The following is a 16,459-nucleotide window of genomic DNA, read 5'->3' as shown; positions in this document are numbered from 1 at the left end:
CTGAAGTGAGCATCTCTGCGCAGGAAACACTTTCTGTGATTAGATTTCTGTCCCTGGGACCGATTCCTGGAGTGGAATTACCAGGTTGAGGCTCAGCTATCTGCAAACAGGTCTGTCTGCAGCCCTGACCATCCCCAACCCAGGCTTGGCCAGTGAGGAGCTTGGTCCTCACACCCTCCCTGAACTGAGCTGAGGGCGTCATTTGCATACAATCCCCCCCACCCCATCTAATTTCCATTCAAATCTTGACCTGAAGTCACACCAGCAACTCTGCCCTTAGGAAAACACCGCAGGGAAGTGGTTACGGGGGCACAAGCTCAGCTCCGGTAGCAGCGCGAGCCTCTCCTCGACTGTGGGGACAGCAGAGGACTTGAGGGGCCACCCGCTCACCTGTTCCTTTTATGGAGAAAACTGCAGTCCCATGAGGTCAAAGGTCACACCCTGCTTCCAAGCCTTCTCTGCCCGACCTGCCTTCGGGCAAGGGATCTGGGAAGGGCGAGGCCTGGAGGGACGTTCTCCTGGAGGGAGGGTGGGCTTTGCCCGCAGCTGGCCTGCGCAGGATGCCTGGTAGGGACTCCACATGTGGGTCCTCTGGGAGGGACGGCCTGAGCCCCCAGCAGTGCCTGGGCCTCCTGGTGGTGCTGAGATCTGAGCGTCACCGCCACACGGGGGCCGGGGCTTCGGGGCACCTGGTCTGAGCACAGCTGGGAGGCTGGACCCAGGGATGCTGTGCCTGCCTCCATCTCAGGGAGGATGGCTGGGTGGAGAGAGGAGCAGCCCAGGCCCTTATCCCTCCCTGGGGTGGGGGTGCGGTTGCCCAGCTGTCTGTACATTGGGCTGTGTGCAGAGTGCCCCTAGGACCGGCCCCACGCATCCTCGTGCGGAGGGGACCAGCCCTGGTCCGGACACCGCAGGCATCGGTCCCCGTGGGTCCTCCACCCTCTCCAGTCAGCCATGGCCTGTGCGTCAGAGTGTGGCCTGCGGGGGCAGAAGACAGGGGTTCACACGAGAGGCTCGGCAAGGGGACCGCCCTGCGTCTAGGACCCCATGTCTGATGTGCAAACTTGGGCAAAGTACTCGAACTTTCTGAGCCTTAGTTTCCTCGAGGGTAAATGGGCATGAGCACACTGCCTCCTCCAAGGACTCCTGGGACGTGGGGGTTAAATGTTAGTGGAGTTGCTGCAGGGCCTGATCCATGAGCAATGGGCGAGGAGAACCCGTTTTTATACACTCAAACACCAGATAAAGGGGTTTTAAGTGGCCTCAGACACCGGGAATGCTCCACTGGTTTAGTTTTGTGCATGAATCCCAACACTTTCATGAATCAAAATGCACACTTTTCATCCCCGTTTTCCAAACTGGAGCTCGCGCTATCAGCAGAGAAATAAAATTTGTTGTTACTTTTAAATTCAAACCAAGACAATAGTTTAAGCCCGCTAAGGGTGTATTTTGAACAGGAATGCTAAGTGCATTTTAAAATTAAACTCCGAGTCTTACATATTGAGTTAAACCATGTAATATCACCCTTTCAGTTTTGGTTGAAATATTTAGTATCACTGAGATACTGAATGGGAAACTCTTTCCTTTTGAAACTGTCACCTTCCAGGGCTTACTTTTTTCCTGTAGGCACTGTAACCAACTGTGAAGAACAAGTAAGGAAACAAGATGAAAAATGAGACCTCAGCTTTGGCTGGTTACTGGACAACGTGAAGGAATTGTCCATTTTTCAAGCATGGTATGGTATTGTGCCATGTTTGTGAAGAGTCCTTATCTTCCAGGGATGTCTACTGAAATATTTGCAGGTGGGTGGGTGACGTGCTGCTGGGATTTGCTTCAAAGTCGCCCTGTCTGTGGGGAGAGGTGCAGACTCCACAGACGTGGGGTGTTTGCAGTGAAAGAATGACTGGGGACACATATGGTCTCAGGACCCCTCTTTCTGCTGCTCTGTATTTGGCCAGACTCCTGATTCAGTCAGTGTTGGTGGAGGCGAAAGTCGGTGAACCGCTATGGGGAGTGACCATTCTGATTTAACAAGAGCTGACACCTTGCAGGGCCAGCAACTCCCCTGGAGAGGGAGCCCCCACGATACCCAGGGCACCGCGGTGTGTGGGGGAGACCACGCGGTGAGAGCTACATGCCTAAGTCAGGAGGGCTGGGCTATGCGTGCGGGTCACTCAGTGAACGAGCATGCAGCCCTTGTAGTGAGTTTCTAGAGGTGTGCGCATGGGTAGAAAGTACGAGTGAAAGTCACTCAATCATGTCCAACTCTTTGCGGCCCCATGGGCTGTCCACGGAATTCTCCAGGCCAGAATACTGGAGTGGGTAGCCGTTCCCTTCTCCAGGGGATCTTCCCGACCCAGGAATCGAACCAGGGTCTCCTGCATTGCAGGCAGATTCTTTACCAACTGAGCTATCAGAGAAGCCCATAAGGTGAGCCCAATAACACACTATGGATGAAAAAGGCATTTACAGAAAATTCCGGCACCATCGCACTAATTTCTACTTCTATGGAGATAAAATTATGCAGCAAAGATGCAGAAACATGGACACAGAGTCCACACACCGATTCCAGGGCAGCGTTTACCCAGGGAGGAAAGGGAAGAGGACACGGAGCTGACCTGCGCCCCCCGCATCTATTTACCGCAATGCTCACAGCAAAGTGTGACTGTGTGCTCACCCTGAAGGATGGGCACTCACACGTGTGTTATTTTCTCTACTCATTGTGGTTGAGGTATTTCACACTTTCAAAAGATTTAAAAAAAATCAGTGCTTTATAACATACATTAAAAAATAATTTTCAGATAAAAATTATCCAAAAGATGTCACACAAAACCTGCAGGGCAAAAATAAATCTGAAGAAAAGCTGCCCTCACAAATCTCCTTGCCTAGAGCTTGGAAAGGACACACTCTTTCAAGGCTTCTTTATATCTGAGTCTGCTTGGAAAAGAGAATTCCTATTGGAATAAGATCCTCTCATTTTGCGTAAATTAATAAATATATCGTCATAAATACCAGCAAAGCATGAAAAGACTCAGGTTACACTGGAGCCTCCTATCTCTTGACACTGTCTGCATCAGTCAGCTATTGCTGCAATGATGCTGCATAACAAATATCCGCCCCTCCCCCCAACTCAGTGACTCCAGCTCCAAGGTTCTTGCCTGGGGCAGCTCTGCTTGTATCTGGAGGTGGTTGTGCTCCATAGGTCTCACTGGGGGCCTGGAGGCCCCTGGGTGTAGCATTTGGGGTTCCCAGAAAGCAGACCCTGGGTGGAGTCTGGTGAGCACAATATTTTTTAAAGAGCGTCCTTGGGGTCGACAGCTGAGAAAGGGTGAAGAAGGAAATATGACTTGGCAGAGGGAGAGCCCAGCTGGGGGCAGGCTGAGGCCCCCCTGAGTCGTTCTGTCTGGGGCCAATGGGACTGGACCCTCCCCACCTCCCCCAGTTATATCACTGGATGCGAGCGCCTGGGAAGGGTATGACGGGCGGAGAGGTACGGTGGCCACGTGCAGGTGGCTGTGTTTGCAGGCTCACAGCCTCAGGGACACAGTGCCGAGCTCCAGAGAGGCCAGCCTCTGGTCCTTTCCCTTCAGCCTCGATCCCTTCCAAGTCTGTTTCCAGACCAGGATTTTGGGGAGAAAATAGAATTACTGGACTTGAATTACTGGACATTTAAGTGAAGATACACCTGTGGGCTGTCTGTACGGGTGGAAGGTGGCCGGGCTGCTGATGGGCTGGTGCCCAGGTGCCACCCCGCCCCCGCCGCCCCTTGCAGGGACCCTGGCACGGAACCGGCGAGCATGAGAGCACACGGCAGAAACCACGGGTCGGAGGGCAATTAATGCTCTTTATTTACACCACAAGAGTGACAAGTCGCACGATGAGGTACAAACACTGGACTCCGGTGAAGTGGAGCCGGCCGTCGGGGGAGGACACCGCAGTCGGTGCAAACCACCCCCCCACACAGAATGAAACAAGAATGAGAAAACCAAGGACAGAATCTCCAACTCCACTGAAAAAGGGAAAGGACCCCGGGAAGGTCCAGACAATCGAGAGAGAACGGATGCGAAGTTACAGAGGAGACTGGTCTCTGCCGCCCGCGTGGCGCCCACAGGAGCGGGAAGCGGGCGTCGGGGGGATGGGAACGCGTCCCACCGCGTTTTCTGCGACAGACCGTGAGGAGCTCTTGGGTGAATAGGGTCAGCCCCCCTCTTATACAGACGCATGATAATGTTTGTCATTCTCATAAATTGGAAAGCAGCGTCTCCACTGTGGAGCACACACACCAAAAAGAAGATTTAAAAAGAAAAACAACCACAAACAGAAAATGTCTGCTTTCTTTTTCCTTCAACAGGAGGCTTTTAATCATGTCAAAGACACAAAGTGAGCTGAGCTGTGAAAGCTCTGCTTCATTACAAGGAAGAAATGGTGTCCTTTCAATGCAAAGTATGATTTTAAACCACAGTGCAGCACAGTTCATGACTGCTGAGTGTCAAGTGAAATCCTAGCCGTCCATCGCCTGCAAGTCAGGAAAAGTGGGCTCGGCTGTGCGGAAAGGGCCGCAGGGGCCGCGGCTTCCCCGGGGAGGGGGGGACCAGGGAAGAAACCCCACGGGGCGAGTTCCTCCAGAGCAACTGCGGGAGACAGGCGGTCCACCTCGACCTCCGCGTAGGCTCCTACAACACTGTCTCCACATAAATACAATAAACTCTATTATTGGTATGCCACAAGGCTAGATAAACTTTTTCTTAATATGACAAATGTTTAAGTAGTCTTTTTATTTTTTCTTACAATAAAAAGTACAATTTCTTAAGAATAACTTCAGTAAGACGCAAACGTTCCCCCCTCCCCCACTCTCCTTCAAGGTTTTGTTTTACAGAAAGAAAAAAAAAATCCCCATCTTTTGTTGTCTGCAAATGTCATGGGAGGGGAACAGAAAGGCATTTCTCTTCTTCCCCAAGCTGCCGCGTTTGCGTGCAAAATCCGTATACAATATAAAGACATGCCGCTCGTACAGCCCATGCAACCTCCAGGTGTAGGAAACTTAAAAAAATATATTCATATGTATTTATATATATATTTATATATGTATCAATGCCCGTAAAACACGTGGGCCCAAAAGTCTACAAAAAGAAGAATGGAATGAGCATGTGGCTGTGACCAGGAAAGGAGGAATGTTCCGATCGAAAATTAAAAACAAGAAACTCCATTGTTTAGTGCTGCAAAAACCAGACTTGCTTTCGTGTCAGAACCAGGACAAAACGGTCCTTCCTCTGGAAACAAACTTGGAAAGGAAGTCAAAAAAACCTAAACGCTTTGACAAAGTGGCCCTTCGGAACCGGAGGGGCGGCTAGTCCCAGGCGGCCGGGGGCGGCCGGGGGACGGCTGCCTGCTGGTGGGGCTCGGGCGCCCGGAGGCGCAGCTGGAAGGCCCGGAGGGCAGGGGGACGCCACGAGGTCCGCGGCATCACGGGGTTTCCTGCAAAGGGGTATAAAGTGCTCACTTGCTGACCCCCGGCCAGCGCCCCCAAGGCCTCTAAAAAGGAACAAAAAGGCGAGAGGTCCAGGGACCACAGCGGGAAGGTGTGGGTGCCCTCCCTGAGGCGGTGGGTGCTCCGGGTGGGCCCTCCGCCCTCTGCCCCGGACGGCTGGCTGTGGAGAAGGGCTGAGTGTGTCTTCAAAGAAAACAAAAGGCTACACGGAACTGCTTTAAGCACGCCTGTGAAGCTGGAGCGAGCTGACAAACGAAAACGGCCCCCGGCGGGCCTTCTGCAGAGGAGGTCTCCGTTGGACGAGATTAGAAGTAAACCCTTCCAACAGGAACTTGGCCACCAAGGTCACCTGTTATCCCATCACCTGTAAAAACATCAGGTGACGTGTTTCTCCCCAAGAGCCACGGCCGACAGGAAGTGGGCAGGTGGCGGGGGTGGGGAGGGGCATCCCAGGAGGCCAGCAGAGACAACTGGCTGGGGCCTGCCTCCACTGTTGGGGGCTGGGTGCTTCCAGCTCTCCCAAGCTGGGCCTCAGGGCAAGGGGCCAGGAGGAGAGGGAACACCAGACACGGCCCTAGACCTTCCTGTCCTGCTCTTGATCACTGTCTTGAGTCTGACCAACAGCAACCTGACGACCAGGCCGGTCCAAGAACCTGGACTCTTTTGGTCCCAAGTCTGGCTGCGTCAGAGTCTCTCCCAGAAGCTCCCCTGTAAATGTCACCAGACTGGAGACTTGGCTGCGGTTCCCTACCCATGGGCAAGCTGTGTCTGCGCTTCCTCGTCAGAACCCGATGCACACTCTGGAATGAAACTGGTGGCTTCGAGGGCTGGAAAATGAGTTACCACTAAAAAGTGATCCTTTTCAGTTACTGTCAAAGAGAAAAAAAAGAGCCAAGGATGGACGTCCTGATGGGGAGTCTGCTGTCCCCACGGGGTCACCAGGCAGCGAGGATCCAGGCTCCCTGCGGCCACAGGCTTCAAAGTTCAGGCCTGCTGCTCCCAGCCAGGGCCCTGCCACGTGGCTGCCGCAGAAGAGCTTGGGGAGGGTGCACCGGCCCCCTGGCCCCATGCGTGGCTGACAAGTTTACAAGCTCTTTGGAAAAGCCAAGTGAAAAATGCTATCCTGACCACGTGGTCAGAGACGTTTACACGTGAATTTCATGGATGCTGATGGCCCGTGGTGGCTGGCAAGCCCCTCAGCTCAGCGCTGCGAGGGTGCCCCCTGCCCACAAAGCACGGGCGGCAAAGAAAGGCTCCATGCTCTATGTGCAGCCACAGGCGGGCCCAGGCGGGCAGACCTCAGACCCCGCTGCACCTCCGTGCTCACTCTGAAAATAAACTCTGTGCTCACTGTACAAAAATAAACAAAATGAAAATAATAATAATAATAAAAAAAAATACCTTCCAAAGTTAAAAAAAAATGTACAAGCAAAAGTTTAGAAAGAAAAAAGGTTGATGTTATTACCATTCAGAAAACTGCTAAATGGTGAGAAAAAATGTAAAATTCACAAAACAATGCTTATTCCGGATCTTTTTGTGAAAAAGTTCATACAAAATCAACAGCAAATTGATATCCTTTGCTATAAAAACTTATCAGGTACACATGTGCATGGAGGCTTGGAGTGGGGAGGGGTCAGGTCAGAAAATAATTAAGATGAAGGTACAATCTTGCAGGGCAGGTGTCCCATGGCGAGCCTGTGATTGAAAGCTCTCCACTCTGGAGTTCAGAAATAACATGAGCTTCAAACTAGATCCCTTTCCACAAGCACCTTGAGAGCTGAGTCACAAGCCGTTCATTCGCCAGGGACCTTTACAATCTGCATTTATTTTATATATATATACTTTTTCTATAAATGCGTTATAAATATTTTATCAAGATTTCGTAAGAATCAAGTTTCTTAGCTTGGAATACATTGGAATATATATTATACATATATATATATTTATTTATACCTAAAATTTTAAGCAATACTTCATGCTACTTGCTTTTAATAAAAAGCATTCCGATCGTAACACTGAAAGTGTGCCTAGGACATGCTTCACAACCAAATGGAGATGCTCGATTGTTATACGATGTACGAGAAAAAGAACACTTTGGATTCATTTAAAATTTGTTGGACTTCGAAACCCCCAACAGTATTTGCCACTATTTTGGAACTACCTCCATTTCTCTTCAATAGCAATAAAGTGAAACAGGGTGGCAGGACCTCAGCCCTCCAGAGCTGCTGGCCGTGGCGGGGACCACTTGTGAAGCGCCAGGCCGGTGCGAGCCGGCCTCCGGCCCCACCGGCCACAGGGAGCGGTCCCACCCACTCCTGCTGTTTATTTTTCTTAAGGCATTGTTCCTCGGACTTCGGAAAACCCAGCCACAAAAATCCATCAGAGCAATAAAAAAAAAGGCACAAACGCGCATCTTCCGTCGGCTTTGAGAAACCAAAGCCGCACGGGCTCACATTTCTGCTTTTGTCCAGTTTTTTTTGTTTTCCTTAACCGCTCTCCCGCTCCGCGTCCCAGCCCCACCGCGCACCCGGAGTGTGCAGGGGCAGGCCAGCGCCGGAGCGGCTGACTTTTCTCTGAAAAAGAAATAAGCTACAGGATGAGTTGAGTGGTTTACACGGAGACTGTGGAATTGTGGGGAATCACCAAACCGTAAGCACCAGTTTTAATCAAGTTTGTTTTGTGTCGTGAGATCTTTGATTTTCATTTTCTTTTCCTCGGGTCGGCTCGCTCGGCAGGCGGCTCTGCCACGAGCCCCCGCGGGCTCCCTCCCTCCGCGGCTGCCCTGGGGCGCCCGGAGCGCCCGCTCCCGCACGTCCGTGTGTCCGCGCGTCCCGGCGTCTGCCCGGGTCCGGCAGGCAGAGGGCCGCCGGCTGCGGCTCGCCCCGCCGCGCCCGCGGCCTCGGAGGAGGCCGGCAGGACGCAGGGCGGCAGCAACTTTTCTCGGCGGAGCTTCAAGACGGAGACAGACAAACAAGAGACCCGCAGCTGCGGGAGCGGCTACAGAGGCGGCTCCTCTTCCATGGGCTCCTCGTCGGGTCTGTTGGGGCGGGCGGGGGCGCGGTGGCAACAGAGGAGAGGGTGGGTGTGCGGAAGGTGGGTGTGCGAGGTTCCCACCACCCCGTCCCCTACTCCGAGCCACCCCAGCCCCCGACTCCTAGCTATCTCTGCCCCCTCCAAGTCCGAACCATTCCCGCCCCCAACCCCGAGCCACCCCCGCCCGACTCCTAGCTAACCCGCCCCCTCAACTCCCGGCGACCCCCGCCCCTCCCCTAGGGAAGTGTTCCTTCTGGCCCAGACGCCCTTCAAGTGTTTCTCGAGCTCTTGCTTCTGGAAAGAGGTGGCCGTGCAGTCTGTCCTGGGGCCAGGGTGAGGACACACACTCCCGGCTCTGCTGAGCTAGCACATGCCCCCAGTACACCCGGGAGCAAAGACCCAGGTCACCCGCAGAGGGCGGCAGCACCCACGGCCGGCCAGTGTCCGTGCTCACCTCTTCTCAGGGGCCTTCACCGCCACAGACAGCGAGGCCATGGCAGTAACAGTCTCGGCTTCCTCGTTCTCACACTTCTGGGCCTCGACCAGGGAGTAGCCAGCGGTGGAGGCAAGCCTCTGCAGGGAGCGCCAGTACTGGCCTGCGGAAGTGGGGGCGGTGACTGCTCAGATAGGGACCCCAACCCTGCGCTTGGACCCACGGGGTTCCAGCAGCACCCATCGGTGGCGACTTTAAAGCACCATGCTCTCCAGAGACAGAAGCCACAAGGTGGCCTGGTTAGAAACTCACAGAGGGTGGCCGTCTGGAAAAGCTTCCCGGTGGCCAGGAGAACTGGGCCCTGCAGGGGCAGGACAGCTGGGTGGGGGTGGGCTCCTGGGAGGGTCCCTCCCTCAGGGAGGGGCGGCTGGGATGGGCACTTCCTGACTCCCAGCGGGAGTCCCGAGATGATGGGGGTGGGTGCAGGCAGCCTCCTGGTGTCTCCTGGGCCTCGGGGCTCCTCATTTAGGAGGCCAGGAACTCAGTGCACAGCAGGGAGACCCTGGGTCCCGCCCACGGACACAGACACTCGTGACGGGGCCACCCCACAGACCCAGGACAAAGGCGGGGCAGAAGTCCCAGGCTGTGTGCAGCCCCTGGGCTCCTGGGCCCGGCCACTCTGGGCCAAGGGTGCTCTGAACTGATGGAGTGGGGTTCGCTGGTCCAAGGGCAGAGGATAGACCCGAGGACACAGGCTTCCACGCGGGTCCCAGCCTGTCAGCAGGGAGCCTGGAGAAGGGACCTTAAACCCCCCCTGAACCCCAGCTCTTTCGCCCCACAAAGCAGAGCTGGTGACCTGGCTGTGGCAGGCTGTCGGGACGTTAACGGGGGTGAGAGGAGAGTCACCGGCTCATCACATTCACCCTGAAAGCCACGTCTCAACATGCAGGTCTGGGGACGCTACTGGCGGTGAGAGAGAAGCAGGGGGTTGGGGTGGGGGGTAGGGAGGTGGGAGAAGGGCTGTGGAGTCCGGCCCCTCCCTTGGGGGGGCGTCTCCCTCCTGAGCCCTGGGCCAGGCCACTTACTGTGGATTTCAATGACCTTCTCCATCGACCGCACAGCGTTCGCATTGGGTCTCTGCTGTAAGACCTTTTCTGGGAGAGGATCGAGCTGGGGACGAAAGAAGAATACATGGTGAATTCGAGGCTGTCAGTAGAATCCCCGTGTGTGTTCAGATGGGACGTCCGGATCAGCGTCTTCCTCACGTGTACGTGCTAACAGAGAAGACAGCTTGAAAAAGCCAGAGGTGGCTGTGGCATTACATAAATGTTTTCACAGAAGTAGACTTATTTTCCTTAAGGTGTTTCCCCTAGGAGGCTCTCGGGTACGTTCGTGGGTGCCCGTTGTAGGCAGGACACTGGCTGGTGTCCAGGGGCAGCTGGTGCAGAGAGGCGGCGGCGTGGGCTCCACTGCTGGATGCATGGCACAGCGTCAGGGGAAGGGATGATGACTTTTCGGAAACATCACTTTCATCGCACTTGTAAACCAGGGTTTTATAGACAGGGCTTGAATATCCCCACTTTGGCCCTCCCTGGTGGCTCAGCGGTAAAGAATCCGCCTGCCCAGCAGCGGACGTGGGTTTGATCCCTGGGTCAGGAAGATCCCTTGAAGGAGGAAATGGCAACCCACCCCAGTATTCTTGCCTGGGAAATCCCATGGGCAGAGGGGCCTGATGGGCTGCGGTCCAGGGTGTCACAAAGAGTCAGACACGACTGAGCGACAAGCACATCTGCCCTTTAGGGTTTTCTCCCAATGATCAGAGAAAAGGTGGACAGAGGGTGTGAGCATCTCTGCTCTGAGCTCTCCCTGAAGTCCCTGCAGCAGGTGGAGTGGGGAGGCGCACACGGCCCGCCCATCTGACGGCCACAGGGTGCGCCGGGTGTCTGCCACAGAGCCGCCCAGCACGCGGGGTTAAACCGATCACAAAGTACTTGCTTCTCACAAATGCACTGCAGCCAGCGCCCTGTGGGCTCATTTGCTGCACAGGCAGCGCCTGCTCCAGGGCCCGGCCAAGCTCCCTGTCGTCCCTGACTGACAGCTCATGGTCCTCACTGTGTTTCTTTCTTTACTTTCACTGACTTGGCATCGTTGTTACTGTCTCCTGGAGTTGCTGTTGATTCGGGCTTTCCTGCACTGACGCCCCCCGTCTTGCTCAACAGACAGCTGCCTGGGCTGTCGTCCTTCTGCCTGAAGCTTCCTCCTACAGAGTTTCCCTTGGAAAAGGTCTCATGGGTCAAGCTTTCCCAGTTTATTTCTCTAGTCCCACCCACCCCAGCCCCACGGTTGACAGTCCCGCTGGGCCTGAGGCTCTGCTGGCAGGTACTCTTGACAAGGGAAGACCTTGCCCCACTGCCTCTGCTTCCTTCGCTGTGAAGCGGTTGGTGTCTGGCTAACACTGCTCCTTGTGGCTGGCCTGTCTGCTCTCTCTGGCTACTTTCACAGCTTCCTGTTTGTCATCGTGGTCCTGCAGTCACTCAGATGACCTTGGATGCAAGCGTTTTTTTTTTTTTTTTAGCTCTGGGTTGGGCCCCTTGCCTTCCAGAGCTGAGGATGGTGCCTCCATCAGTCACTTTTAGTCATCCACGCCTCCCTCTGGTTCTGTATCTGCTCACAAGCCCGCTTCTACCCCTTGTCTCTGGGTTGTGCTCAGCCTCATTCCTTCAGCTGTTGCTTCCAGGCTGTGGGATTCCCTGGTGGCTCAGTGGTGAAGAATCCTCCTGCCAAGGCAGGACATGAGGGTTTGGTTTCTGGGTGGGGAAGATCCCATGGAGAAGGAAATGACAACCCACTCCAGTACTCTTGCCTGGAGAGTCCCATGGATAGAGAAGCCTGACCGGCTACGGTCCATGGGGTGGCACAAAGTCAGACACAATTGAGCACACACACATCCCTTCCAGGTTATTAGTCTTCTCTCCAGCTGATCTCACCGAGTTTCTGTTTTCTGCTAATATGTTTTCATTTTTAGAAATTCCATTTGGCTCTCTTTAAAACATCCCATTTCAGTTTCAGCGATTTCTGGTTCATCATTCATTATTAATTAATATATTAAACATGATTACTTTATCGTTTAAAACTGAAATGAAAAATTAAGTTCTGGTAGTGCTGGTGACAAAAATGAGAGGAGGCACAGGTAAACATGTTAGGATAAGAAGGACCGTGACTACAGGAACAGTAGAGATAAAAGACAGCACAAGAACGCTGTTAACTTCAGTCAATAATTTGGAAAAATTGGCCGAGATAGAAAAAGTTCCTGGTAAAATGTAATCTTCTGAAATTTACTCAAGAAGGGATAAAAAAAAAAAAATGACAAAATCAGTCATTAACTGATTTTAATGAAACTTAAAAATTTCGCCCAAAGGAGACCCATGGCCCTGGAAAGCCCTTTCAGTCAAGGAACAGATTATTCTGACCCTAGATTCACTATTACAGAGAAGAGGGTACTCCCAGCTGTCCATCAGTCTGTCTATCTCTCCAACCATCCATCATCCATCCATCCATCTATCCAACCACTCATCCATCCAACCACCCATCTATCCATCCATTCAACCATCCACTATCTATCCATTTATCCATCCATGCACCCATCCAAGCATCCACCATCCATCCACTTATCCAACTATGCAACCACGCATCCATTCAACCATCCAACAATCCATCTATCTGTCCATCTACCCAGCCATCCATCAATCCATCCATCTACCCATCCATACACACATCCATCCATCCAACCATCCACCATCTATCCATTTATCCATCCATACACCCATCCAGCCATCCAACCACCCACCACCCACCCATCCATCCATCCATCCATCCATCTGTCCAACCATCCACCAATCCATCTATCTATCCACCTACCCATCCAACCATCTACCATCCATCCAACCATCCACCCATTTATCCATCCACCCACCCAACCAACCATCCACCCATCTATGCATCCATCCACTGAACCATCCATCCATTGACCAGTTCATCTATCCATCCATCCATCAATCCATCCATCTATCTATCTACCTACCCATCCACCAGTTCATCTATCCATCCATCCACCAATCCATCAATTTACCCATCCATGTACCCATTCATCCATCCAACCATCCACCCATCTGTCCATCCATCCATCTACCAGTCCATCTATTTATCCACCCACCCACCCATCCATCCATCCAACCATCCACCATCCATCTATCCATTCACTAGTTCATCTATCCATCCATCCATTCACCAATTCATCCATCCATCCATCAATCCATCCACCCACCCATCCAACCATCCACCATCTATCCATTTATCCATCTACCAATCCATCTATTTATCCACCTACCCACCCACCCATCCATCCATTCACCAATCCATCCATCCACCCATCTATCCATCAATCTATCCATCTATCCACCAAACCATCCATCCATCCACCAGTTCATCTAGCCATCCACCCACCCATCCAACCAATTCTCCCCCCAAAATAGATTGGAAAAACATGGTCTAATAGAAAAATGGGCAAAAAACTGGAAGAGAAAGGCAGAGTGGCCAAGAGACCCATGAAAAGGTGCTCAGCCTCTGAGGAACGAGGAAGTGACCCCTCTGCTGAACTGGGTGCTGTGCTGTCCTGCAGACTGATAGGGTCAAATGTGAGATGCCATGTTGCTGAGGTTGGTCCCCCACTACTGAGGGCCTGAGGGACAAACACTCAGATGCCACCTCGTAGACGTGGGACCACCCCTCCCTCCACTGGGATCTGCCTCAGGGACGCAGTTGCCCTCTGGCCATGGCTGACTGCACAGGGTGGGACCCTGATGTAATTCCCAACCTGGGCCAACCTGGTGAGTCCTGGGCCAGAGAGCAGATACAGGTGGGGAGCTCCTCCAGGAACACCTGCAGGTCCCCATGAGAACGGGGTGTCCCTGTGAAGACAGGAGTGTCCTTAAGCACCTTTGTCAGCGGGCCACCAAGGGCAGAGCCCAGGTCCCCTGTGGGTACAAAGCTGGAGCAGAAAACACGCCTTTCAGGTTTGGGGTCCTCATTGTGGCATAAACAGCTGTGGCCTTATTGTTGCAGTACAACTCTGATAGTTTGCTAGGATTTTATCCCTTTTAAGAAAAAAGCAGTTCTTTAGAAAATAACTCATTCCATAAAATGCCTATCACTTGAAGGCAGAGAGGTGTGTCAGAGCACGATGCCAGGAATTTTCTAAAATGCAACCCAGGTCTTGCTGCTCCCAGTCCTGGGGGGACCCCCACGTCTAACCTCCCCAGGGGGCCCTGGACGTGGCTGGGGGCTGACCCTCCAGGGGGCTGCATGGCCCTCCTCCAGCGCCCTCTGCCTGGGTCACATCCGGTGAGCACCTTGGCGCCCACATTGCCGTCTGCCCCCACCCCCCACCATTTCTGTGGTGGCTCCCCATCTTCAGCCGCTCTGGGCATCAGTCTGCCCTGAGCACACATCCAGCCTCCACTTTACACACAAGGGCTGGGCAGCGGGGGAGGCTCTAGCTCTTAAAATATAAATCTCTCATTACCTGGGGTCTTATTTTTCATTTAATAGACATCACTGAGCAGCCCAGGGAGAACCGACCACTATCCATCCTACAAACTTAGGAAACATCAGGGACCAAGAGACAGACCTCTGCCCGGCCTCGCAGAGCAGGGGCCTGCATCTGTGGGGCCAGCTTGGGTGAGGGGTGACGTTCACGCAGGGGCCAGGGCGGTGGGCCGTAGGGAAAGCAGGGGAGAGGGGGTCAGGCCGTGCTAAGCAGGGGAGGGACTGGGGGGCAGGTGCGACTGGGAGCAACGAATAGGGCTTGGCAGAGGGATCTGAGGCACATGGAGGCGTCCAGTGGCCCCAGGAGGAGAGCAGACAGGGGCCACCATTCTGCTGTTGGCCCGGCCGAGCAAGCTCGGAGAGCTGGGCTGTGTGCCTTCACTTGCCCGCCTGTGTCTGGAAGGAGCCAAGCTGGAGAGGCTTTGAGGACTTCCCTGGTGGCTCAGATGGTAAGCATCGGCCTACAATGCAGGAGACCCGGGTTCAGTGCCTGGATCAGGAAGATCCCCTGGAGAAGGAAATGGCAATCCACTCCAGTATTCTTGTCTGGAGAATCCCATGGATGGAGGAGCCTGGTGGACTACAGTCCTCAGCGTCACAAAGTGTCAAGACACGGCTGAGCGACTTCACTTTCACTTTCACTTGGAAGAGAACAGAGGGCTGGCTGTGGGTAACGCCAAGTCCGAGTGATAGACAGGAGCCCCTGGCCACCCTGGGGCACGTTCACCTCGCGTGTATTCCACGTCACAACCGAATCAGAAAGGAGGCTCGGACTTTAAAAAGCCAGCCTCGGGGAAAGTGCGCAAGAAAACCCTTGTGCAGAGCGCCTGGTTGTGGGTATCGGTGTGGCTTGCTACTCTGCAGTTTACAAGAGCTCACACCACACCCTGAGTGAGCAGAAACCAGAGAGGTTACAGCACCAAAGAAAACGGTCCTTACGAAATCCTGGCTGAACCCAAGTCACAGCGTGTGTTTTCCAGAAAACGAAACTGCGCTTTGGTGGGCATCTCTGGGCCCGCAGAGAACACAAGAGATGACGGAGCCCCCAGCCCATGCTCAGGGGCTCACGCCCTGTCCCACCATCCAGAAGCTGCCCCCAGCCTGTGACGGACCTGACGCTCACAGCCGTGCCCGGGTTCAGACACCTGGCCACCCCGGCAGGTGCCCCGGCCCCCGCGTTCTTCCCAAGGAGACAGACAACGTCCCCGGGGGCTCTCCAGCCGACCACACCCCCTGCCTGAAGGCTGGCTCTGCGATCCCCCCTCCCCATCTCGAGGATCCTCTGGGCAGAGGGCCCTGTAGTACTCAGAGCCACGGGGGCCCGGGGGCCGCCCCAGCCTGCTCTCCTGCATCTTCCCTTCTCTCTCGGCCTCTCCAGGACCTCTTCCAGAGATCGGTTTCTGGTCGGCCTCCTCTCCCGAGTCCTCTGCCCTCAGGCCCAGCCCCAGCCTCCCTGCTGGCTTCCCCGGGGAGGGGCCGGGCCGCCTGCAGTCACTTGTGACTGCGGTTCCCACCTGCTGGCCGAGCTTCTCTGGGGGCCTCAGGGAAGCACGCTCCTGCCAGGGCTGGTGCTGAGCCCTCCCGGGACATCCCCTCCTCGGGGTCCTTGCGGGGCTGGGTGGTGGGTGGGGTCCCCTCCCCCGCAGGAGGGCCTGCACATCTGTCTGCTCAGGTTCTGCGGCCTCAGCGCGTGGACTGTATCTGGCGACAGGGCCGGACTCAGTGACTATCAGGGGCCGGCCACATGGCGTTTCCTGAGCCTCCTAGTGAGGCGCAGAGGCTTGGAGGACATTCCTGGTTTGCAACAGTTTTTAAACACTAGTAAAAATGAACCACATGGCACCAAAAAACCGCAACTCCTTCGGACAAAGGTTAGAAGACAGCCTCCACTGATAAGACAG

At 54.3% G+C, this 16,459-nt stretch overlaps 1 protein-coding gene across 11 annotated transcripts in view; it reads right to left on the bottom strand.

The window, feature by feature from the left end:
- Nucleotides 1-4,739: 4,739 nt before the first annotated feature.
- HDAC4 (histone deacetylase 4) overlaps nt 4,740-16,459 on the bottom strand; it is a 287,523-nt gene continuing 275,803 nt past the window's right edge. For 8 of the 11 annotated variants that reach the window (XM_086394178.1, XM_086394182.1, XM_086394186.1 and 5 more), the window contains 3 exons: nt 10,040-10,124; nt 8,976-9,117; nt 8,136-8,525 (listed from right to left, as the gene is read on the bottom strand). In XM_086394178.1, coding sequence (XP_086250304.1) covers nt 8,486-8,525; nt 8,976-9,117; nt 10,040-10,124 — 267 coding nt within the window. In that variant the 3' untranslated portion in view covers nt 8,136-8,485. Of the gene's footprint in view, nt 5,853-8,135; nt 8,526-8,975; nt 9,118-10,039; nt 10,125-16,459 lie in introns of those variants that run through there. The other 3 variants (XM_086394176.1, XM_086394177.1, XM_086394175.1) reach the window with 2 other exon arrangements.

This window comes from Bos grunniens, chromosome 3 (assembly GCF_055505025.1).
Source record: "Bos grunniens cultivar Pamir isolate PY7600 chromosome 3, Bosgru_T2T1.0, whole genome shotgun sequence".
NCBI lineage: Eukaryota > Metazoa > Chordata > Mammalia > Artiodactyla > Bovidae > Bos > Bos grunniens.
This window is presented reverse-complemented; position numbering and strand designations above follow the sequence as displayed.